General features: G+C 47.1%; 1 protein-coding gene across 3 annotated transcripts in view; it reads left to right on the forward strand.

Moving 5' to 3' along the window:
• The first annotated feature begins 1,919 nt into the window (after window positions 1-1,919).
• The window catches only part of exoc6b (exocyst complex component 6B), a 113,251-nt gene continuing 90,606 nt past the window's right edge, over window positions 1,920-24,564 (forward strand). For 2 of the 3 annotated variants that reach the window (XM_031895259.1, XM_031895260.1), the window contains exons 1-6: window positions 1,931-1,989; window positions 3,310-3,400; window positions 4,667-4,712; window positions 6,408-6,612; window positions 22,922-23,086; window positions 23,363-23,431. In XM_031895259.1, the coding sequence (XP_031751119.1) occupies window positions 3,322-3,400; window positions 4,667-4,712; window positions 6,408-6,612; window positions 22,922-23,086; window positions 23,363-23,431 (564 nt within the window). In that variant the 5' untranslated portion in view covers window positions 1,931-1,989; window positions 3,310-3,321. Of the gene's footprint in view, window positions 1,990-3,309; window positions 3,401-4,666; window positions 4,713-6,407; window positions 6,613-22,921; window positions 23,087-23,362; window positions 23,432-24,564 lie in introns of all 3 variants that reach the window. The other variant, XM_031895261.1, reaches the window with a different exon arrangement.

A 24,564-nucleotide genomic window follows, 5' to 3' on the forward strand; every position in this document is an offset into this window, starting at 1 on the left:
TCACATAAATATAACCCCCCACCCCATCACAAACCCCCCCCATCCCCTTCACATAAATAACACCCCCCATCCCCTTCACATAAATAACACCCCCCACCCCTTCACATAAAATATAATTACTTGCCAGGCAACCCCCACCCCCGACCGCTCACATTGGTATCCGACTCTGAATGCGATGGCGCTTTTGTAGAGTGTGCGCGCTGACGTCACGTGCGCGATGACGTCACGTGCGCGCTGACGTCACGTGCGCACCCGGAAGTATTCAAGCACACCGGTATGGGGGTATGTAGAAAATGCATATCGGTTTCAAAAAAAACACCGGTGATCGGTTTTTACCGGTATACCGCCCAGCACTAATCTGTGCCACTGTGACAGAATGCTCTGTTATACAGATAGCTAGAATCTCAGCCATAAAGCAGGGCAGGACTGCTGCTTACAATGGGGGGATCAGATAGGATCTGTGCCACTGTGACAGAATGCTCTGTTATACAGATAGCTAGAATCTCAGCCATAAAGCAGGGCAGGACTGCTGCTTACAATGGGGGGGGGGATCGGATAGGATCTGTGCCACTGTGACAGAATGCTCTGTTATACAGATAGCTAGAATCTCAGCCATAAAGCAGGGCAGGACTGCTGCTTACAATGGGGGGGATCAGATAGGATCTGTGCCACTGTGACAGAATGCTCTGTTATACAGATAGCTAGAATCTCAGCCATAAAGCAGGGCAGGACTGCTGCTTACAATGGGGGGGATCAGATAGGATCTGTGCCACTGTGACAGAATGCTCTGTTATACAGATAGCTAGAATCTCAGCCATAAAGCAGGGCAGGACTGCTGCTTACAATGGGGGGATCAGATAGGATCTGTGCCACTGTGACAGAATGCTCTGTTATACAGATAGCTAGAATCTCAGCCATAAAGCAGGGCAGGACTGCTGCTTACAATGGGGGGGATCAGATAGGATCTGTGCACTGTGACAGAATGCTCTGTTATACAGATAGCTAGAATCTCAGCCATAAAGCAGGGCAGGACTGCTGCTTACAATGGGGGGGATCAGATAGGATCTGTGCCACTGTGACAGAATGCTCTGTTATACAGATAGCTAGAATCTCAGCCATAAAGCAGGGCAGGACTGCTGCTTACAATGGGGGGGGATCAGATAGGATCTGTGCCACTGTGACAGAATGCTCTGTTATACAGATAGCTAGAATCTCAGCCATAAAGCAGGGCAGGACTGCTGCTTACAATGGGGGGGATCAGATAGGATCTGTGCCACTGTGACAGAATGCTCTGTTATACAGATAGCTAGAATCTCAGCCATAAAGCAGGGCAGGACTGCTGCTTACAATGGGGGGGATCAGATAGGATCTGTGCCACTGTGACAGAATGCTCTGTTATACAGATAGCTAGAATCTCAGCCATAAAGCAGGGCAGGACTGCTGCTTACAATGGGGGGGATCAGATAGGATCTGTGCCACTGTGACAGAATGCTCTGTTATACAGATAGCTAGAATCTCAGCCATAAAGCAGGGCAGGACTGCTGCTTACAATGGGGGCGGGATCAGATAGGATCTGTGCCACTGTGACAGAATGCTCTGTTATACAGATAGCTAGAATCTCAGCCATAAAGCAGGGCAGGACTGCTGCTTACAATGGGGGGGATCAGATAGGATCTGTGCCACTGTGACAGAATGCTCTGTGATACAGATAGCTAGAATCACAGCCATAAAGCAGGGCAGGACTGCTGCTTACAATGGGGGGGATCAGATAGGATCTGTGCCACTGTGACAGAATGCTCTGTTATACAGATAGCTAGAATCTCAGCCATAAAGCAGGGCAGGACTGCTGCTTACAAAGGGGGGGGATCAGATTGGATCTGTGCCACCTTGATGGAAATCTCTGATATTAGGAATTCTGATTGTTTTCTTTTCGTGTTTCAGAACCAGGTGACAGATACTAACAGAAGACTGCAGCTGGAAGGGGCTGAGGTATAAACACCATTTAAGCCACTATTAATATTAATGCCAGTCTCTAGATCCATTTATTGATGGTGTGAAGGATGGTTTGAGTGCCCTGCTGGGAAAGAGAGGGCAGCCTCTATATTGATCTTGCCTAGACTTTTTAAATCTTTTAAAATAAACCGAGTCCTTACCATAGAGCTATGAAGCATTAACAGCTCCCTTCAGGCTAAGAGAGAAGGGCGGCCAAGTGCTGTACCACTGGGCATCTGTGGTTTTCTGTTCAGCGTGGTGCCCCATTTACCCCCCTGCCATGTTAATCTGTTACCTGATATGCCCACAAATGTGATTGCATTACAATGAAGGGGTTATGAGAAGTCAGAGGGAGGAGCGCATCAATGAGCCAATGTGGCCCTCGATCGGACGGCAAAATGAAGCCTGTCTGATTGACATCTGCCCAAATTTAGGCCAGATATTGGTTGGGGAGGCCTGTCGGAGGCCCACATACACAGGCAGATGAATGGGTCTGAAGGACCTGAATTGGCAACTTAAATCTGCCCATGTATGGCCACCTTAAGCCCAGCTGTTATACAGTTTATGGCCACCTTAAGCCCAGCTGTTATACAGTGGATGGCCACCTTAAGCCCAGCTGTTATACAGTGTATGGGCACCTTAAGCCCAGCTGTTATACAGTGTATGGGCACCTTAAGCCCAGCTGTTATACAGTGTATGGGCACCTTAAGCCCAGCTGTTATACAGGGTATGGCCACCTTAAGCCCAGCTGTTATACAGGGTATGGCCACCTTAAGACCAGCTGTTATACAGTGTATGCCCAGCTGTAATACAGTGTATGGCCACCTTAAGCCCAGCTGTTATACAGTGTATGACCACCTTAAGCCCAGCTGTTATACAGTGTATGGCCACCTTAAGCCCAGCTGTTATACAGTGTATGGCCACCTTAAGCCCAGCTGTTATACAGTGTATGGCCACCTTAAGCCCAGCTGTTATACAGTGTATGGCCACCTTAAGCCCAGCTGTTATACAGTGTATGGCCACCTTAAGCCCAGCTGTTATACAGTGTATGGCCACCTTAAGCCCAGCTGTTATACAGTGTATGGCCACCTTAAGCCCAGCTGTTATACAGTGTATGGACAGTCTTGTCATCCTGCTGTTACAGCTGCTTGATGTTTAGTGCTGCTGTTAGCACTGCTGTTTGTTTTATTGGGAATATTACACTATTATTTATTGAGCAGTTTAGAAATCATGTCGGGCAGTCGGTTATGTAGCGTGTTCCCCAGCACAAAGATTTCTGTATCACACATGTGAGTTACTCAAACTGTTTGTCTCTAGTTATTATCCTCCATGAAGGATTTACAGCAGTGCCGGGTTCAGCAGAGGAACATTGCAGCCACCGTGGATAAGCTGAACATGTGCTTGCCAGGTAAGGGCCGCTATTCCCTTTGTCCCATAGACCATCATTTGCAGGGTTGGACTTGGCCAGTGGGGCACTGGGAAAAAACCCGGTGGGCCCTGCCAGCCCAGACCCAATCCCCACTAGGCGCTCCCCCTGGGCCGCCGGTCTCCCTCCCCCAACCTGCTGAAGGTAAGTTTAATTTACACGCACTCGGGGAGGGGGTTGGGCAGGTGGCGGGGGTGCGCGGGTCCCTGGGGTGGTTTGTGGCCTTTTCTGCACAGCTGGTTATGTAGAATAAGTCATTTTTCCAGCCCAAACTGACTTTCTCACAGTGCCATGCATGATTCTTTAAAGGGGAGGCTCAACTTCAGCTTAAAGTATGTTATAGAATGCCCTTTTCCTAGCAACTTTTCAATTGGTCTTTATTTTTTTATAGTTTTTGCTTTCGTCTTAAGCCTCTTTCCAGCTTTCAAATCAGGTTTACTGACTCCAACAACCAAAAAAATAGCAAATAATTTACAATGGTTTATTCTTGAACCAACAAATGTATTTGTAGCTGTAATATTGGTGTGTAGGCACCATCTCAGTGCCTTGTGCCTGAGTCTGAGCTTTCAGCCAGCGCTACACATTAGAACTGCTTTCAGCTAACCTATTGTTTCTTCTAGTCCCATGTAACTGGAGGAGTCCCAAGCCGGACTTGGATTTCTTACTATTGAGTGCTATTCTGATACCTACTGGGAGCTGCTGTCTTGCTCCCTTCCCATTGTTCTGCTGATCGGCTGCTGGGGGTGAGGGGGGGATATCACTCCAACTTGCAGCGCAGCAGTAAAGTGTGCCTGAGTCTGAGCTTTCAGAAGGAGCCAGCGCTACACATTAGAACTGCTTTCAGCTAACCTATTGTTTCTCCTACTCCCATGTAACTGGAGGAGTCCCAAGCCGGACTTGGATTTCTTACTATTGAGTGCTATTCTGATACCTACTGGGAGCTGCTGTCTTGCTCCCTTCCCATTGTTCTGCTGATTGGCTGCTGGGGGTGAGGGGGGGGAGGTACCACTCCAACTTGCAGCGCAGCAGTAAAGTGTGAGTGAAGTTTATCAGAGCACAGGTCACATGGCTGTGGCACCCTGGGAAATGAAGACTATGGCTAGCCCCATGGGAAAAACAGATTACAATGCAGGATTCTGCTGGAGAAGCTCTATTAACTGATGGGTTTTGAATAAAACATGTATTTCTTTAACCCTTTCCCGTGCCCAGAGAGAGCTTTAAGATAATATTTTTGTCTCTTCCTCACAGTGTTGGAGATGTACAGCAAGCTGCAAGTTCAGATGAAGTCTAAGCGGTAAGTAGTTGCATGATATGAGGGTGGGCACAGGGGGCCTGGGGGGATAGTATCTGCATATCGCTGCTCCGTCCCAGACTTTGGCTCCTTTTGTATGAAAACATCACTTCCATTGAAGCCGTTGAACAAACAGAGGCGCTGCCAAGGCAAACAGCGCAGTTCACGCAGAGGAACTGCTGAATGGAGGTTGCGGTTTGCAGGCCCATGTTCCAACCCTGTGTAATCAGATCACACCTAATCTGCCCTGTCAGGCCGCTCGCTGCACTGTTTACATTCCAAATGGTTTTAGGCTACTGTAAGGGGCGCCCCTTGCCAAGCTGCCATTCGCCGCTCGCCGGGCTTCTTTCAACACCAGCAGGGCTTATTTACCCATCGCTCGCGGCCCCCGGATTCATCTCCCGGTGACCCCGGGCTCGCTCAGTGATCTGCAAATAGAGCGGAACCCCGGCGGAGGACAGGACCCAGGCAAACACAGATAAATATTGTTCCTTAACCGTTTTAAGGGAGAAAAACTCTGGCTGGTTACACAGTCCAAAGCAAATAATTGGAACTGACTTGGGGGGGGTATGAGTTGGCCTGGCAGAGTTTGGGCTTTACAATTAACTCCCGCTGTCCCACACTTCCCCATTAGGGAAAAAAATATCATAATTCCCAGTGCCGTATAAAGCGGAAGCACAATATTCTGTATGATTGCCCATTATGTAGCAGAATATTTAGGGTGAAGACACACGGAGCTACTAGCAGCAGCTACTTGTTGTGGCTACTAAACAACGTGTGTTTTAGCAGAGGCAATTCTCAGTATTGTCTATGGCAGGGGATTTTCTTGAGTTTAGTAGCCGTGACAAGTAGCTGCTACTAGTAGCCCAGTGTGTCTTCACCCTTAGGGCCGTGACACACCAGGAGATTAGTCGCGCTGCGACAAATCTCCGTTGTTGTGGGCAACTAATCTCCCCGCAATGCCATCCCACTGGCTAGAATGTAAATCACCGGTGTGATGGCATACACAGCGCCGCGATTTGCTCAAGTCGCCAAAGTTGCCTTGAGAGGAAACTTCGGGTGACTGGGGGAGATCGCCGCGACGCGTATGCCACCAGCGATTTACATTCTAGCCAGTGGGATGGCATTGCGGGGAGATTAGTCGCCCGCAACAACGGAGATTTGTCGTGTGGCTTCTAAACTCCCCGTGTGTCATACCCTTCATCAGATTCTCACTCCCAGGGTAACCCGTGTACATATGGCAGGGGAAGGGGTTCACAGGCTCAGTATCTCCTTTACCTTTGATAGATATTGCCCTTAAAGGAACAGTAACACCAAAGAATCAAAGTGTAAAAGTAAATAAAATGTAATATACTGCACTGGTACAACTAGTATGTTTGCCTTTATTTACACAAACCTGCTGTGTAGCCATGGGGGCAGCCATTCAAATGGAAAAAGGTATAAGTTACATAGCAGATAACAGATAAAACACCATTATAGTCTACGGAGCTGATCTGTTATTGGCTATGTAACCTGTGGCTTTTCTATTTTTTTCTCCAGCTTGAATGGCTGCCCCCAGTAGCGTTTCTGTAGCAAACAATTATCTTTTACCAATGCAGGGCAACAGTACATATATATAATTCCAATTTTTAGTGTTACTGTTCCTTTAAATATCATTTGCTGTCCGTTTAATGATCCTTGTCCCTTCTCTCCGTATAGCCATTACCCAGCTCTGAAAACCCTAGAGCAGTTGGAGCACACGTACCTGCCCCAGGTCAGCCACTACCGCTTCTGTCAGGTCATGGTGGATAATATTCCCAAACTGCGGGAGGAGATCAAAGACGTGTCCATGTCGGACCTAAAAGATTTCCTGGAGAGCATCCGCAAGCACTCCGAGAGAATCGGGGAGACTGCCATGAAGCAGGTACCAAATTGGGGGGCTGACAGTTGTACCCTGGTAACCCAAAGTCTGGTATGTTTCTGTCCCTGCTGAACTATCTTATGCTGCCATAGTTTTATGGTATCTTGTCTGTACAGGCTATGAGCAAACATAGGGGGCTGTTCCTGCTGAATTGTGCTTAGTACAGGGGAATCCCTATGCTGCCATAGTTTTATGGTATCTCTCTGTACAGGCTATGAGCAAACGTAGGGGGCTGTTCCTGCTGAATTGTGCTTAGTACAGGGGAATCCCTATGCTGCCATAGTTTTATGGTATCTCTCTGTACAGGCTATGAGCAAACTTAGGGGGCTGTTCCTGCTGAATTGTGCTTAGTACAGGGGAATCCCTATGAGCCATAGTTTTATGGTATCTCTCTGTACAGGCTATAGGCAAACTTAGGGGGCTGTTCCTGCTGAATTGTGCTTAGTACAGGGGAATCCCTATGTGCCATAGTTTTATGGGATCTCTCTGTAATAATAGAGCTGTAACTTTATTGTAATATTCTCTCAGTGAGCAGTGACTCCTGACACAATGTAGGAGATGCCAGTGAGGAGCAGCAGGTATAGATGGAAGCTGAAGGTACCACAGAGACGGTTGGTGCTCATTAAGGTTATAGTAGTACAACGTGTGTGGCTACTTATGATATTCTAGTATTAGAGACAGATTGATCCATCCCCGCGCAGCAGTTATTAGTATTAGTAGAGCGGTGATTTCCCCGTGCAGGAATGGAGAGCGCAATGGGCTCCAGATGGGGCTCCCTTCTCAGCGACCCAGAACATGTTTATAGAAACCCACTTAGCCTGTAACACTCTGGCCCCGGGAGCTGCGCCTTGGTGGCCCTAAATGGCCCCCGCGGGAGTCAATCACCTTTCTCCCTGTTGGGGAGGGGGCACTGCTCGCTGGCACACATGGAAGCCATTTCCCTGCTGAGTATATTTGGCTTTTCATTCATTTGCACTCTGTGCCTCTCACCTCTGAGGCCCCCTCTGTGTCTGTGTCTGTGTGAGTGTGTGTGTGTATATATATATATATAAACAAAATGCAGAGTGGGGAGCACAGCAAGCTAAAAAGTACAATACCTGGGTGCCAGAGCGGCAAAATACAAAGATAGAACAGTATTGGCACTCTCAGGGTTCTCACGATAGAATTCACAGGCAATAGGTCGAGGTTAAATGCAAAAAAAAGTGAGGTTTATTGATCCAACGTTTCGGTTCTGTACTAGAACCTTCGTCAGGGTAACAAATGTGTATACAGAACAGTGTTTAAATGCAGTACTTGGCGCCAAATAGCGCGTTGCTAGGCAACCAATCGATAAATAAAAGTGATAGAAAGTGATAGAAAGAGTAAAGAAAGTAAGAAAAAAGAATAAGGGAAATGTACCTATGCACAGTGTCCTTATCTAGCCACTCAATACCCGTGGTTGAAGAGCGAGGCAAGTATGTACAAAGTCCCGTGTGCGCAGGTGAATACTGAGAGCCAATCCGTCCGTCATGCTCAAGCCCCTCCCACGTAACTCCCTAGGGACGCTCCCTAGCAATGGTGCGTGTGGACCAGTGCAGGTCCCATAAAAGAGAGTCCTTGAACATGCTTAGATATGCCAGGGCGAGCCAGTCATTTAGGGTAGCTGGCGCAGCCTGACATGGATCGGTGCTGGCGACGGTAAGACACTCATGGTAAGTTCCAGAGGTGTCAACCGATCGCTATGGGGTTGTGCAGGCATAATAGGTCACACTCTGGGGCGCACTGGAGCGAGTGGGTATGCAGAAATGTCATGTAGGGCCGTAAAAGGGAACCAGGTACTCAGTAAGGTAACCGCGCCACTACGGGATGAGTCGGGTTTGCCTGCTCCCCGTACAGAACGAGTCTAGAGGGGGTACACCTGCTACCCACCTTGAAAATCGCAACAAAAGGGGGGTATGGTGGCAGAATGGGTACACTCAGCAGGGAGGAAAGGCAGGAAGCAAGGGAGGTATGTGAAAACAGGAGTAGAGATAGAGATTTAAGTACAAAGTATCACAAAATTGACAAAGAAATGGATACATGTTGCCGAAGCTATATATACATAAATGTACAGAGGTGCTCACTAAATAAATACTGGCATGGATACATGTTGCCAAAGCCAGTGGGAACCAAACAAATCAACAGGTAACAAATAGCAGTTTGAAGTCTTTGAGAGGAGAAAAATGTAACAGTAGCAGATTAACCCGGAGGCCATATTAAATAAAACAGCCAAGTGGCAGTGTCTCATTGAGGCCCCTGGGAGCCACACAATCAAGTTTATGGATCCACCTGGATTCTCTTTGAAGGAGAGCCTGGTCCCTGTTCCCCCCACGTATATATATAGTGATTTAAGTGCCCCCTGTTGTACAATATAGGGATATTATAAGTCACTGAGGAGTCCCATGTCCTTTCATACAGGTCATAGTACTCCAAGGTGACTTCTAATATCCTCATATTTTACAACAGGGGGTACTTTATTTATAATAATATACACGTTTTAGTGAGTCATGTGACAGAAATTACATCACTAAGCTCCGATTATAACTGATGACATCATAAGGATATCATTTACAGTTTGGTCCCATAGGGAAATTACCAAACTGTATATTATATATAATGATCTTTTTCTCTGTGCTGGACACCGAGGGGGTAATAGGACTATTCTCAGGGGTCTGCAGGGGCCAAGTTGTCAGCTTATTGCCAGATAACTGGCGAGTTAGTAAATCTCATAGGGTGAGGGCCACATTGGTGCATTTATGGGTTTCTCTCCTCTCAGCTCTGCCCGGGCCCCAGTCATGATCTGATTGTGCTGGTCCAACTCATCATGATAAGTCCCAATTAGTTAACGATCCACTCACTTGGTGACCTCTCCCAACCAGTGAATCCCCAGTTTAACCTTGGGGCCTGCAAGTGACCAAGTGACTAGTTGGCAGCCATCTATCTGTTGGAACCAGGGGGGCTACAAGTGTAAAAAACACACAACTAACCCCCCCCCCCCCCACTCAGTGATCACACAGTCAGGTAGTACAGTTTATTGCCCCTTCCATTGACCACACGGTCAGGTTGTACAATATATTGCTCCCCTCCAGTGATACAGTCGGTTGCCCCCCCTCCAGTGACCATACAACCATGTACTACAGTAGATTGCCGTAAGGGGCCACATCCCTTAAGGAGAGTGACCCTCGCCATACAAGATGGCTGTAGTTAACCCAATGCCGTTTGGAGGCCGCCTTGACTGGGAGCATAGCCCCTCGGAGCTGGCTAAGCCCTCGCTTTCAGTCTTATGGCCCCGGGACTTTTTCCCCGGTTGGCAGCGGTGCTGGCGTTGACATACATGGCGGTTCAGCCAGAGTTGAAGAGATAATTGTTGCGAGCACGCGGCGGCCGTGGCCGGGGATGGGATGCCGTTTCAAGCAGGGCCTCCCTGGAGGCAGCACTCCCCAGCCTGGTGCGCATTTCAAAGCATGTGCTAAGAATTTATGTGATACTGATTAAAACCGAGGGCTCCGGGGTGAATTGGCAAGGCCTCCGAAACAAAATACGCGCCAGGAGACGCGGAGCAAACCATTGCCAGACAGCAGAGGGGGACGCACGCGCTCTCCAGTCTCAGTGTGCGCCACGCACAGAAAGGTGAGGGGCAGTTACCTGCTCCGGGGCAGCTCCTTTCTGCACATCCCCACCTCTGTATTTCAATGTAGGACTCAGGGAGCCCAATGCAAACTATACCCGGGACCGGTGCAACTGTAGGAATCTGATAGAGGTTGGAAGCTGCCATTAACAGCATCATGAAGTAATGTGGGTATGACCCCCCCCACAGAAGGCATTCTGTATTTAGTTCCATTGTTCTACCTGCATTACACCGGTAAATGCTTATTGCTGATTGGTTGCCATGGGTTACAAGACCTTTACCCATGTTCCTGCTTTTCCCATGGCTGTGAGATTTAAACTTCAGATCCCCCAACAGCTTGTTACTGCTGACCTATCAGCTAGCTGGGGGAGAGTTTGTATCTTGCTAAACAATATTAGCTGTTATTTGTCTGGAAACATGAACCAATCAGCTCCCAGCTTATTTAGGAGTTACTAAGCCCACAGCCCGTATTGACTCGTGTATGTGCAGCTTTATTATATTGGAGCCTCCCAGCCCAGCTTCAACTCCATGGAGCAGTCTCAGGACTGTAGCAGTATTCACAGGGTTAATGCCCGGCCCACAGCGCTGGGGCCTCACACCTATAGGACATGCTGAACATAATTAGCCAACATTTGGCTTGGGCCCTAGAAACCATTCTGCACAATGTTGCAGGAGTAATGTAAAGCATCATTACATATGTGGGGATCATTCCAGTGTAGTAATAACAGGGGCGCCAGCAGGGGGCGCAAACGGATCATCATTATTCCGTTCCACAGTAATGACTCCGTCTGATGCATCAAGCAGCATCTTAGCTAGAACTGTAAATCTCTGTTACAGGCAAAATAACAGCACAGTGTGATGGTATCTTTCTCTGCTTAAAGGGGAAACTAGAACATACCGTATCATCTGTTACTTTGAAACTCCATTTATACCCCAAAAAAACTTGCTCAAAAGTATTTTGTATATCCTATGAGGCTATAGGTTATTGTATGCCCAGAACATTCCTTCTCTGTATATTTGTATTTATACATATGGGTAGGAGGTGCCATAGTGTTTCCCTTAGACAGTACAGTATGGGGGGGCCTACTTCTCTGTATATTTGTATTTATACATATGGGTAGGGGGTGCCATAGTGTTTCCCTTAGACAGTACAGTATGGGGGAACAGCTTATTGTGTGCCCAGAACATTCCTTCTCTGTATATTTGTATTTATACATATGGGTAGGGGGTGCCATAGTGTTTCCCTTAGACAGTACAGTATGGGGGTACAGCTTATTGTGTGCCCAGAACATTCCTTCTCTGTATATTTGTATTTATACATATGGGTAGGAGGTGCCATAGTGTTTCCCTTAGACAGTACAGTATGGGGGTACAGCTTATTGTGTGCCCAGAACATTCCCTCTCTGTATATTTGTATTTATACATATGGGTAGGAGGTGCCATAGTGTTTCCCTTAGACAGTACAGTATGGGGGTACAGCTTATTGTGTGCCCAGAACATTCCTTCTCTGTATATTTGTATTTATACATATGGGTAGGAGGTGCCATAGTGTTTCCCTTAGACAGTACAGTATGGGGGTACAGCTTATTGTGTGCCCAGAACATTCCTTCTCTGTATATTTGTATTTATACATATGGGTAGGAGGTGCCATAGTGTTTCCCTTAGACAGTACAGTATGGGGGTACAGCTTATTGTGTGCCCAGAACATTCCTTCTCTGTATATTTGTATTTATACATATGGGAAGGAGGTGCCATAGTGTTTCGCTTAGACAGTACAGTATGGGGGTACAGCTTATTGTGTGCCCAGAACATTCCTTCTCTGTATATTTGTATTTATACATATGGGAGGGAGGTGCCATAGTGTTTCCCTTAGACAGTACAGTATGGGGGTACAGCTTATTGTGTGCCCAGAACATTCCTTCTCTGTATATTTGTATTTATACATATGGGAAGGAGGTGCCATAGTGTTTCCGAATTGCCCCATTTGTTGCCTGAAAGCCTCCCAGTGCTAGCCTCCCCTGCAGGTTTTTACCCCCCCCCCCCCCACAGACAGATGTGCATTTCCTGCTATTCTGGGGTTAACTCTGCTGAAATACTGGTTCTGCTCATCGGTAGCCGGAGGCCGGTACATATCTGAGCACATACAATACATAGTGATATTCGGCCAGATATGGAGGTCACTGGGCCGGGTCGCTCAGAGGACATGCTGTTTTGTGCTCTGATTGGCTCCCAGTAATGGTAAATTTCACTTATTTTGGGGCTATTTATCATCCCCATGTCCAGTCAGAATCTGCCGTCTGTACTGTATGTCAGTTTCCTCACAGACTCGCTGGCCCCCATATAGATCATACACATTCCGGGGCAGTTCTACTCATCGCTCAGTGTACTTATTCATTATCATTCATGTTATACACCGGGGAGGGGGCACTTATCCGATTCGCCCGATAAATGACTCCCTTTTCTACTCACTTGCAAAAATATTAGTTCAATTAGTACGGCAGAAATAACGATTTTACGCTTTTCTATGTTAATTTGTTTAAGCTCCTCCCACCCTCATGTTCCAGTAGAAGCTCGTTTATGGGCTGTCTGCACTGTTACGGTTTGATACGTCTGTGCCGGCAGTTCCCTACAAGTCGGTTGACATTAGGAAAGATACATGGATGATAAAACTACTTGTAAATGGAAGATTGCCCCCCTATAAAACTGTAGAATTCACCAAACATCAACATTTTGGGCCGATAATCAGTGGGGCGCATTGCAGTGAAGGGTTAATGAGCAGTTTGTGTATAGGGACTAGTAGCCCACATTCTGTGCCCCGGGATATTCTCATTGAGCCAATAGGAAGTTGCCTCTGTGCTGTTCGCTTGTGGGCAGGGCTTAGCCCTCAGAGCAGGCCATTCTATCTGAGAACAGTAGTGCCACCTGTCTGTGACACCAGGGAGTGCAAGCGGTAGTCTGTTAGTAAAGCTGTCTATAGGGGGCGGTGTCTGTGATACTGTACTATTAGCTATAGGGCTAAGGAAATGCTGTGTATCCTGCAAATACAGTGTTTGGCAGTGAGGTGGCGCTGCTGCCCGAATGTGTAGTGTTGGCTCCATCCCTATGTGTATACTGGCTGCAGGGAGTGTGTATGTCCCCCCCCCCCTGTGTTTGTGTGGGTTCCCCCACATCCCAATAACACACAGCCGGCTTAATGGGCTCCTGATACACCTGACCCGACTGGGAGTGAATGGGACTGTAAGCTCCCCTGCCGCAGGGGCTGATGGGAATGAATCGCCCTGCTATGGAATTTACAGCAGGAAGGCCATTCATCTTTTCTGTGTTGCAAGGGACACTAGGAAAGATACATAGATGATAAAACTACTTGTAAATGGAAGATTGTCCCCCCCCCCCCATAAAACTGTAGAATTCACCAAACACCAACATTTTGGGCTGATAATCAGTGGGGCGCATTGTAGTGAAGGGTTAATGAGCAGTTTGTGCTTTGTGTATAGGGACTAGTAGGCCCTGGGATATTCTCATTGAGCCAATAGGAAGCTGCCTCTGTGCTACCCTTTTAGGTTCTGCAGGCAGAGCACCCCGGCACCCACACAGGGCTTGGATAACAGGGACTTTCTAGCTCAACTTTTAAAGGGTAAGTTGAACATTAAGGACACTTTATATTCCTGTTATACACAGAATTAAATTCCTTATCAGTAGAAACAGTGGCAGGTAGTGTTACTTTCCTTTTTATTTTTTAATTTTATTTTCATTTTTAAACTGCACATCTCTCAATTATATGGGCCGGGGGGCAGGGCCGGTCTATTGGACTGGGGACCCCATTGGCTCATTGATCCGACAGCGCCTATACCCTTTAGGTGGTCATATCGGGAGTAGATCGGCTCGTCTACCTGTTCCAGTGTATGGGCACCTTAGTGAGTATGGGTGGGGGTGAGACCTGCCCGTATCCCCTCTCTGACCCGGGTCCCGGAGCCCGCTCTCCATGTGGCGGAAGTTGCCCCACCCGTTCACACGAGCCCTCGGAGGGGCATCTGGTTCTGCTTTGGCCAATACAGGAGCACACATTCTTTTTTATTTCCATCCACATCCAATTTGACTTGCTGAAGATACTTGGAATACTTTGCAGCCCACATCTTTTGGTTCCCTCGGCATACGGGGTGGCTGCTTCAGAGAGGAGGGAGTGTCAGTCCTGGGGCCCCCCCGGGCCTCGCTGACCCTTCTTGGTGTTCTTGCTTCCAAGACCCCTAGAGGGACTATTCCTAATAGGAAACATTAAAAGCCCCGCTTCTTGCTAAATTGCAAACACATTCTTCCATTTAGGAACAAAATAACTACAGATCCAATAAACAAAATTGAATGAAGACATGGAACATTAACCTCTTCATTTCCTCTGTCATTCAGGGGGTATGTGGCCTTGTCCATCAGGGTCGGACATCGATAAAACCCTTGGTTCCCTTATCCTGAGGAAGGTGCTACTTACAGCTGAAACACTGTCCTTGTAGTTCATTGGCTGTGGGTGTCCATATGCACGCCAGGAAAACTTTCAGTCAGATACAGTAAATGATTGTGTAGGTGACAGGTGGGAATAAACATTGCCATACATATAAATGTACTTAGGGACCCCTGCCCCACGGAGCTCTCACAGAATGCTTGGGACCTGGGGTTTTCCAGATAAGGGGTCTTTCCATAATTCCGATCTCCTAAAATCTGCTAAAAACATTATTTAAACAGTAATAAAACTCAATAGGATTGTTCTGCCCCCAATAAGGGGTAATTATATCTTAGTTGGGATCAAGTACAGGTACTGTTTTATTATTACAGAGAAAAGGGAATCATTTAACCATGAAATAAACCCAATAGGGCTGTTCTGCCCCCAATAAGGGGTAATTATATCTTAGTTGGGATCAAGTACAGGTACTGTTTTATTATTACAGAGAAAAGGGAATCATTTAACCATGAAATAAACCCAATAGGGCTGTTCTGCCCCAATAAGGGGTAATTATATCTTAGTTGGGATCAAGTACAGGTACTGTTTTATTATTACAGAGAAAAGGGAATCATTTAACCATTAAATAAACCCAATAGGGCTGTTCTGCCCCAATAAGGGGTAATTATATCTTAGTTGGGATCAAGTACAGGTACTGTTTTATTATTACAGAGAAAAGGGAATCATTTAACCATGAAATAAACCCAATAGGGCTGTTCTGCCCCAATAAGGGGTAATTATATCTTAGTTGGGATCAAGTACAGGTACTGTTTTATTATTACAGAGAAAAGGGAATCATTTAACCATGAAATAAACCCAATAGGGCTGTTCTGCCCCCAATAAGGGGTAATTATATCTTAGTTGGGATCAAGTACAGGTACTGTTTTATTATTACAGAGAAAAGGGAATCATTTAACCATTAAATAAACCCAATAGGGCTGTTCTGCCCCAATAAGGGGTAATTATATCTTAGTTGGGATCAAGTACAGGTACTGTTTTATTATTACAGAGAAAAGGGAATCATTTAACCATGAAATAAACCCAATAGGGCTGTTCTGCCCCAATAAGGGGTAATTATATCTTAGTTGGGATCAAGTACAGGTACTGTTTTATTATTACAGAGAAAAAGGAATCATTTAAACATGAAATAAACCCAAGAGCAGGTATTGGGAATATCTGATTATTCCTACTGTGGATGTATATCGTTGGATATTGGGTCGGACCGGCTCTAGTGTAACTGGGGGTAGATGTTTCCTTATCTCCCACGTAATGTTTCCGTTATCACTAATTAATGTATTTAGATAACGAGACTCGCGCTTGGGTTTTGCCGTGTCCAGAATCAAAGAGCAGGTTGATCAGAAGGAGACGTTCCTGCCCCGAACCAGAAATTCAAACAGAAAAGATGAATGGGAATGGGAATTGGGGGCTCCGCTGGGCGCTTAATTAAAACCCACAGAGGTTGCAGCGCATGAATATGTTGGCAGGGCATCCCTTTAAAGCCAAGTGCCAGCGAGCGTGTTTAGTTCGGCTTCTGTTCCTAATTATGTGGAATGATTATTTTGTGCGCCGGGGGGCAGAGACGGGTTGAATTTGGGTGCACGGGGAGCGGGACGGGGAGAGGGATAAAAAGGGCCAGTAATGAGTGCATTTATTACTGTCTGGCAGATATTACTCTCCGTTAGAGCCTATTGATGTGGCACATGGATATTTATGGAAATACTAAAAACTTGTTTAAAATATATAATCGGGCTGATTTCAGCGAGACCGGAACTGGGGAACAGATGTATAGCTTGGTGGCCGGGCCCGTGGCACTTTAGCCCATACTCGCCTTAATGCAAACGTACCGAATTCATTATTATTATTTAATTATAAACACCAACTGCAACGCTGCGCTGCTCCGCTCTTCTAATCTAAAGGGGGGTCTCTGGTGCGTTGGTCTTTAATATGGGAAAAAGATCCCCCCCATCTGACGGTGGGAGTGGGCACGTGGGTCGAATATAGTCCAGTGGGAGTGGGCACGTGGGGTGAATATAGTCCAGTGGGAGTGGGCACGTGGGGCGAATATAGTCCAGTGGGAGTGGACACGTGGGGTGAATATAGTCCAGTGGGAGTGGACACGTGGGGTGAATATAGTCCAGTGGGAGTGGACACGTGGGGTGAATATAGTCCGGTGGGAGGGGACACGTGGGGTGAATATAGTCCGGTGGGAGTGGGCACGTGGGGTGAATATAGTCCAGTGGGAGTGGACACGTGGGGTGAATATAGTCCAGTGGGAGTGGACACGTGGGGTGAATATAGTCCGGTGGGAGTGGGCACGTGGGGTGAATATAGTCCGGTGGGAGTGGGCACGTGGGGTGAATATAGTCCGGTGGGAGTGGGCACGTGGGGTGAATATAGTTCAGTGGGAGTGGGCATGTGGCGTGAATATAGTTCAGTGGGAGTGGGCACGTGGGACGATTATAGTCCAGTGGGAGTTGGCACGTGGGGTGAATATTGTCCAACAGGACCTTTACAAAAATTGGCACTACAGTCAACTTGCAGTTGGTCTTTTGTTTCTCTCTCAGCAGTGATTGGCAAGCAGAAGGCTAGAGGATATATTATACTGAAATAATATAACTGCACAGAATATAATACAGTTGTTACACAATAAAATATTTTTATTTCTATCACTAATTCCTGTGGGCCATTCGTGCCCCTCTCAGACAGAGCCCCAGGCCGTTTAACCCCTTTACCCTCTCTGGAAAAACATTTTGCTCCCGGCTGCCAGTCATTCCGCGCATTATACTCATTATAGTGTAGTTCTTGCCCTTGACTTTTATTCAGTTCCTTAGCAATCCTCTGGGGGGAGCTGTCGGACCATCCTTTCTCCCTGTGCGGCAGTCAGAGAGTGCAGAGAAGAGAAATGGGAGCCCGGAGCGAAGGTTAGAGTTCAACCCATTTGTATCCATAACGAGACGCGTGTGTAGCAGATTAGCAGCCGATCAGTAGCAGATTATACCAGGTATTTACAGGGGCCGCTGCCCTGAGCATAGGCCTGACTGGCAGTTGGGATCAGCCTCTGCCAGCTAAAAAAACACACACCCTGTATATTACATGGGTTTGCTTTCCCTTTCATGCATAGTAGGATATTCCATCTTTGTTATTATATATGTATTTATACATGGGATATGGTTTCCCTATGCCGTATGAACGTATTGCAGAGTGTTGCTAACCTTTATGCTTGTAGTAACCGCTGGGCCCTGCAGGGGGCAGTGTAGCCTTGTGCTCTGCAGAACCAGCCCTTAGTTTGTTGTGAGATGTCAGAATGATAAAGAGCCAAGGCCCAGGCTCCTGCAGGGCAGTTAGAGCGTGGCCCCGTCTCTCATCACTACCTGGGGGGGGGGGGGGGGGGGCATTATTCAGGGTAGGTGGGACCTGCAGGGAGATTCTCTGGAGTAAATGAGCCCTGTACATTGTTTGATATGGGAGATTCCCTTTAATCCCCGGCCGCCTCAGCGTAGCCATCTCACAGCACAGCCGGCAGTTGGAACTGATATTCAGGGGGGGCGAGGGGTTAAATTACTCCTCTTAAAAGCAAAGCAGAACTTGTGGGTTTTATAATGAGGGCACTGTCACGGGTCGGGTACCGGATAAATCTGTTATGGGTCGGATCAGGTCCAAGTTGGGTACAAACGTCAGCTTAGCTGTGTGGGTCAGGCCGACCCATCGTCCCACAACCTGTCTGTCTCTGTGTAATCACGGAGCCATTCTCACTGTCTCACCCCCATTGTAGACTTGCCCCCATCACTGATCTACTCTGCAAAGCCCTCCCCTTTATCCCCATCCCCTCCCCTCAGTGCTTCTGTACTGAACCCCCAAACTCACTTGCACTGTACCCTATTATTAAGGAGTTACTTTTTGTGTATCACTCATGTATTATAAAGGATAATGTACCCCCTACTGTAAATGATAAGGATATTAGCAGTCACTGAGGGGTTCTGTGCCCATATAAAGGCACAAGGCTGCAGGCTGAGTTATACAGGGAACTCTGAGTATCACTCATGTATTATAAGGGATACTGTACCCCTACTGTAAATGATAAGGATATTAGCAGTCACTGAGGGGTTCTGTGCCCATATAAAGGCACAAGGCTGCGGCTGAGTTATACAGGGAACTCTGAGTATCACTCATGTATTATAAGGGATAATGTACCCCCTACTGTAAATGATAAGGATATTAGCAGTCACTGAGGGGTTCTGTGCCCATATAAAGGCACAAGGCTGCAGGCTGAGTTATACAGGGAACTCTGAGTATCACTCATGTATTATAAGGGATACTGTACCCCCTACTGTAAATGATAAGGATATTAGCAGTCACTGAGGGGTTCTGTGCCCATAATAAAGGCACAAGGCTGCAGGCTGAGTTATACAGGGAACTCTGAGTATCACTCATGTATTATAAGGGATAATGTACCCCCTACTGTAAATGATAAGGATATTAGCAGTCACTGAGGGGTTCTGTGCCCATATAAAGGCACAAGGCTGCAGGCTGAGTTATACAGGGAACTCTGAGTATCACTCATGTATTATAAGGGATAATGTACCCCCCACTGTAAATGATAAGGATATTAGCAGTCACTGAGGGGTTCTGTGCCCATATAAAGGCACAAGGCTGCAGGCTGAGTTATACAGGGAACTCTGAGTATCACTCATGTATTATAAGGGATAATGTACCCCCTACTGTAAATGATAAGGATATTAGCAGTCACTGAGGGGTTCTGTGCCCCCATATAAAGGCACAAGGCTGCAGGCTGAGTTATACAGGGAACTCTGAGTATCACTCATGTATTATAAGGGATAATGTACCCCCTACTGTAAATGATAAGGATATTAGCAGTCACTGAGGGGTTCTGTGCCCATATAAAGGCACAAGGCTGCAGGCTGAGTTATACAGGGAACTCTGAGTATCACTCATGTATTATAAGGGATAATGTACCCCCTACTGTAAATGATAAGGATATTAGCAGTCACTGATGGGTAAGTATTGTTTATAAGGAAATATATAACTATATATATCATCTGTTGTATTTTACAATAAACCCCACACTGTATAATTTTTAACATATTAAAAGAATATTACTGTTGGGAACCTCTGTGTCCTTTTCTCTCATTATTCTCCGTGTGTGTGTATATATATATGTATATATATATATATATATATATATACACACAATTATAACCTTCTCTTGCCTCACACACACATGCCATTACTAGATGCTGTGCATGCTCTGGCAGGGAGAGGGTTAAACCCATTAGCAGAAAGCAGTGAGTGCAGTGCTGTACAGGGGAGACTATGCTTTCCCTCTCTCTCTTGTTTGATCTCCTTCCTTTCTGCCCCCGGGGGCCCCGGCTGTGTGTCTGGCCATTGACTCCTCTAATTGCTTTCTGCCAATGCTGCGCTGAGCCTCACACATTCCCTGCGTGTTCCGTTACAGGGTTCCCTTGTGTTCCCTGCTGGAGTGGGGCACTAACAGCACCCATGTTGCCTTCTCTTCACCTGTTCCCTCTGCACCGTGCAGTCACTTTGTGGCCCTTGTGTATGTATATATAACTGTGCTTCCAGTATATGAGCAAACTTAGGGGGCTGTTCCTGCTGAATTGTGCTTAGTACAGGGGAATCCCTCTGTGCCATAGTTTTATGGTATCTCTCTGTACAGGCTATGAGCAAACTTAGGGGGCTGTTCCTGCTGAATTGTGCATAGGACAGGGGAATCCCTCTGTGCCATAGTTTTATGGTATCTCTCTGTACAGGCTATGAGCAAACTTAGGGGGGCTGTTCCTGCTGAATTGTGCTTAGTACAGGGGAATCCCTCTGTGCCATAGTTTTATGGTATCTCTCTGTACAAGGCTATGAGCAAAACTTAGGGGGCTGTTCCTGCTGAATTGTGCATAGTACAGGGGAATCCCTCTGTGCCATAGTTTTTATGGTATCTCTCTGTACAGGCTATGAGCAAACTTAGGGGGCTGTTCCTGCTGAATTGTGCATAGTACAGGGGAATCCCTCTGTGCCATAGTTTTATGGTATCTCTCTGTACAGGCTATGAGCAAACGTAGGGGGCTGTTCCTGCTGAATTGTGCTTAGTACAGGGGAATCCCTATGCTGCCATAGTTTTATGGTATCTCTCTGTACAGACTATGAGCAAACTTAGGGGGGCTGTTTCCTGCTGAATTGTGCTTAGTACAGGGGAATCCCTATGTGCCATAGTTTTATGGTATCTCTCTGTATAGGCTATGAGCAAACTTAGGGGGCTGTTCCTGCTGAATTGTGCTTAGTACAGGGGAATCCCTATGTGCCATAGTTTTATGGTATCTCTTTGTACAGACTATGAGCAAACTTAGGAGGCTGTTCCTGCTGAATTGGTGCTTAGTACAGGGGAATCCCTATGCTGGCATAGTTTTATGGTATCTCTCTGTACAGGCTATGAGCAAACTTAGGGGGCTGTTCCTGCTGAATTGTGCTTAGTACAGGGGAATCCCTATGCTGGCATAGTTTTATGGTATCTCTCTGTACAGGCTATGAGCAAACTTAGGGGGCTGTTCCTGCTGAACTGTGCTTAGTACAGGGGAATCCCTATGTTGCCCATAGTTTTATGGTATCTCTCTGTACAGGCTATGAGCAAACTTAGGGGGCTGTTCCTGCTGAATTGTGCTTAGTACAGGGGAATCCCTATGTGCCATAGTTTTATGGTATCTCTCTGTACAGGCTATGAGCAAACTTAGGGGGCTGTTCCTGCTGAATTGTGCTTAGTACAGGGGAATCCCTATGTGCCATAGTTTTATGGTATCTCTCTGTACAGGCTATGAGCAAACTTAGGGGGCTGTTCCTGCTGAATTGTGCTTAGTACAGGGGAATCCCTATGCTGCCACAGTTTTTTTCCATGCCCAGAAGTGAATCACACTGGGAATGTGTAAGCTCTGCTGGCTAGAGACATGATGACTCTGAGTATGGAATAATGTGATGTTGCCTGTCGTCATCACACTCTCATATCTGATATGTTTACTTTGGCCATTGATTGCAGAAGGCTAAGGCCACTTCCCCACATCCCTCAGCCCCGGCTGCTGCCTAATCCCCTTATTCACATAGGAGCGGCCAGTGACCCATTTGTTTGCCGGCCCGACGCGCTGTTTTCTTTTCCCTTTTTAAAGTAAATAGGACCTGCATTCAGTGTGTATGGAAGCTTTCACCTGTCTGTGCTGGGCACCACTGACCCGGTACCGATGGCCATGATCCGTGACCGGCAGCAAAGTGGCAGTTACACAGTTACACAATGAGGTGCATTTCTGTGCTAATGAGCCTATCCCAGCCCTGCCTACAATGGGGGGGATTAGATAGGATCTGTGCCACTGTGACAGAATGCTCTGTTATACAGATAGCTAGAATCTCAGCCATAAAGCAGGGCAGGACTGCTGCTTACAATGGGGGGATCAGATAGGATCTGTGCCACTGTGACAGAATGCTCTGTTATACAGATAGCTAGAATCTCAGCCATAAAGCAGGGCAGGACTGCTGCTTACAATGGGGGGATCAGATAGGATCTGTGCCACTGTGACAGAATGCTCTGTTATACAGATAGCTAGAATCTCAGCCATAAAGCAGGGCAGGACTGCTGCTTACAATTGGGGGGGATCAGATAGGCTCTGTGCCACTGTGACAGAATGCTCTGTTATACAGATAGCTAGAATCTCAGCCATAAAGCAGGGCAGGACTGCTGCTTACAATGGGGGGATCAGATAGGATCTGTGCCACTGTGACAGAATGCTCTGTTATACAGATAGCTAGAATCTCAGCCATAAAGCAGGGCAGAACTGCTACTTACAATGGGGGGGATCAGATAGGATCTGTGCCACTGACAGAATGCTCTGTTATACAGATAGCTAGAATCTCAGCCATAAAGCAGGGCAGGACTGCTGCTTACAATGGGGGGGATCAGATAGGATCTGTGCCACTGTGACAGAATGCTCTGTTATACATATAGCTAGAATCTCAGCCATAAAGCAGGGCAGGACTGCTGCTTACAATTGGTACAATTGTTACTGGATGCTTTTTGTGATAGAGTTGCAAATGCATTCACTTATGAACAGGGCTCTTCCCATGATGCACTGGTGCCTTTCGTTGCTAACAGTATGGTTCATGTTTCTCAGGCGCAGCAGCAGAGAACTCTGGACAACATTCTATCTGTGCAGGGCAAGGGGGGCCTCGCCAAGAGACATAGGAAATGCCCAAGCCCAGAGGTGAACGGTACCAGCCCTATGTCTGAGCAGGATTCCGGCATTCTGGATGTGGAGGATGAAGAAGAGGAAGAAGAGGTAAAAGCAGTGGGATAAAGGTCCAGTTGGGTTTAGTGGTGAGAGGGCAAATGGCAGTCTCTTACGTTACATTACGTTTGCCCCACACAAAATGTTTTTGGATCCCCATCACCTGGAGAAGATGATCAGTTTCACTTCTTTTTTTAGTTGGGAAAGTACAGTCTGTAGCAAGGTGAGGCTTCTTATGCCCATCATTAGGGGTAGGTACAGAGCATTCTGGGTAACTTTGTGCCCACTCAGCCATTACACTTCTTTTATCTTATCTCTCCCTGGCAGGCCCCTGGCACACAGGATTTGGTAGATTTCTCTCCTGTATATCGCTGTTTGCACATCTACACTGTACTGGTAAGTACATAACATATACCCCTCCCTCCATGTATAGCAGTGTATTATGGGCCATGGCAGAAAGAGACGTGTTTATGCAATTAATCTGCGCTACTGCGGCTTCCAGATCCTCCAAAAATACCAACACCCCTTCTCTGAAATCATTTGCCGCTTGTAAAACATAAGCCTTCAGGCTGGGCCCCCTTAGCCCATAACCAGGTTACAGATATATAGAAACATTGGGGTAACAGTCACCCTGCTATAGTTCCAGGGGTACCCAGGGCACAAATAAGCACTCACCCCAAATCCCCCCCTAACTGGCCTTCAGGCTGGGCCCCCTTAGCCCATAACAAGGTTACAGATATATAGAAACATTGGGGTAACAGACACCCTGCTATAGTTCCAGGGGTACCCAGGGCACAAATAAGCACTCACCCCAAATCCCCCCCTAACTGGCCTTCAGGCTGGGTCCCCTTAGCCCATAACAAGGTTACAGATATATAGAAACATTGGGGTAACAGTCACCCTGCTATAGTTCCAGGGGTACCCAGGGCACAAATAAGCACTCACCCCAAATCCCCCCCTAACTGGCCTTCAGGCTGGGCCCCTTAGCCCATAACAAGGTTACAGATATATAGAAACATTGGGGTAACAGTCACCCTGCTATAGTTCCAGGGTACCCAGGGCACAAATAAGCACTCACCCAAATCCCCCCCTAACTGGCCTTCAGGCTGGGCCCCCTTAGCTCCATAACAAGGTTACAGATATATAGAAACATTGGGGTAACAGTCACCCTGCTATAGTTCCAGGGGTACCCAGGGCACAAATAAGCACTCACCCCAAATCCCCCCCTAACTGGCCTTCAGGCTGGGCCCCCTTAGCCCATAACAAGGTTACAGATATATAGAAACATTGGGGTAACAGTCACCCTGCTATAGTTCCAGGGGTACCCAGGGCACAAATAAGCACTCACCCCAAATCCCCCCCTAACTGGCCTTCAGGCTGGGCCCCCTTAGCCCATAACAAGGTTACAGATATATAGAAACATTGGGGTAACAGTCACCCCGCTATAGTTCCAGGGGTACCCAGGCACAAATAAGCATTCACCCCAAATCCCCCCCTAACTGGCCTTCAGGCTGGGCCCCCTTAGCCCA

This window comes from Xenopus tropicalis, chromosome 1, assembly GCF_000004195.4.
Source record: "Xenopus tropicalis strain Nigerian chromosome 1, UCB_Xtro_10.0, whole genome shotgun sequence".
NCBI lineage: Eukaryota > Metazoa > Chordata > Amphibia > Anura > Pipidae > Xenopus > Xenopus tropicalis.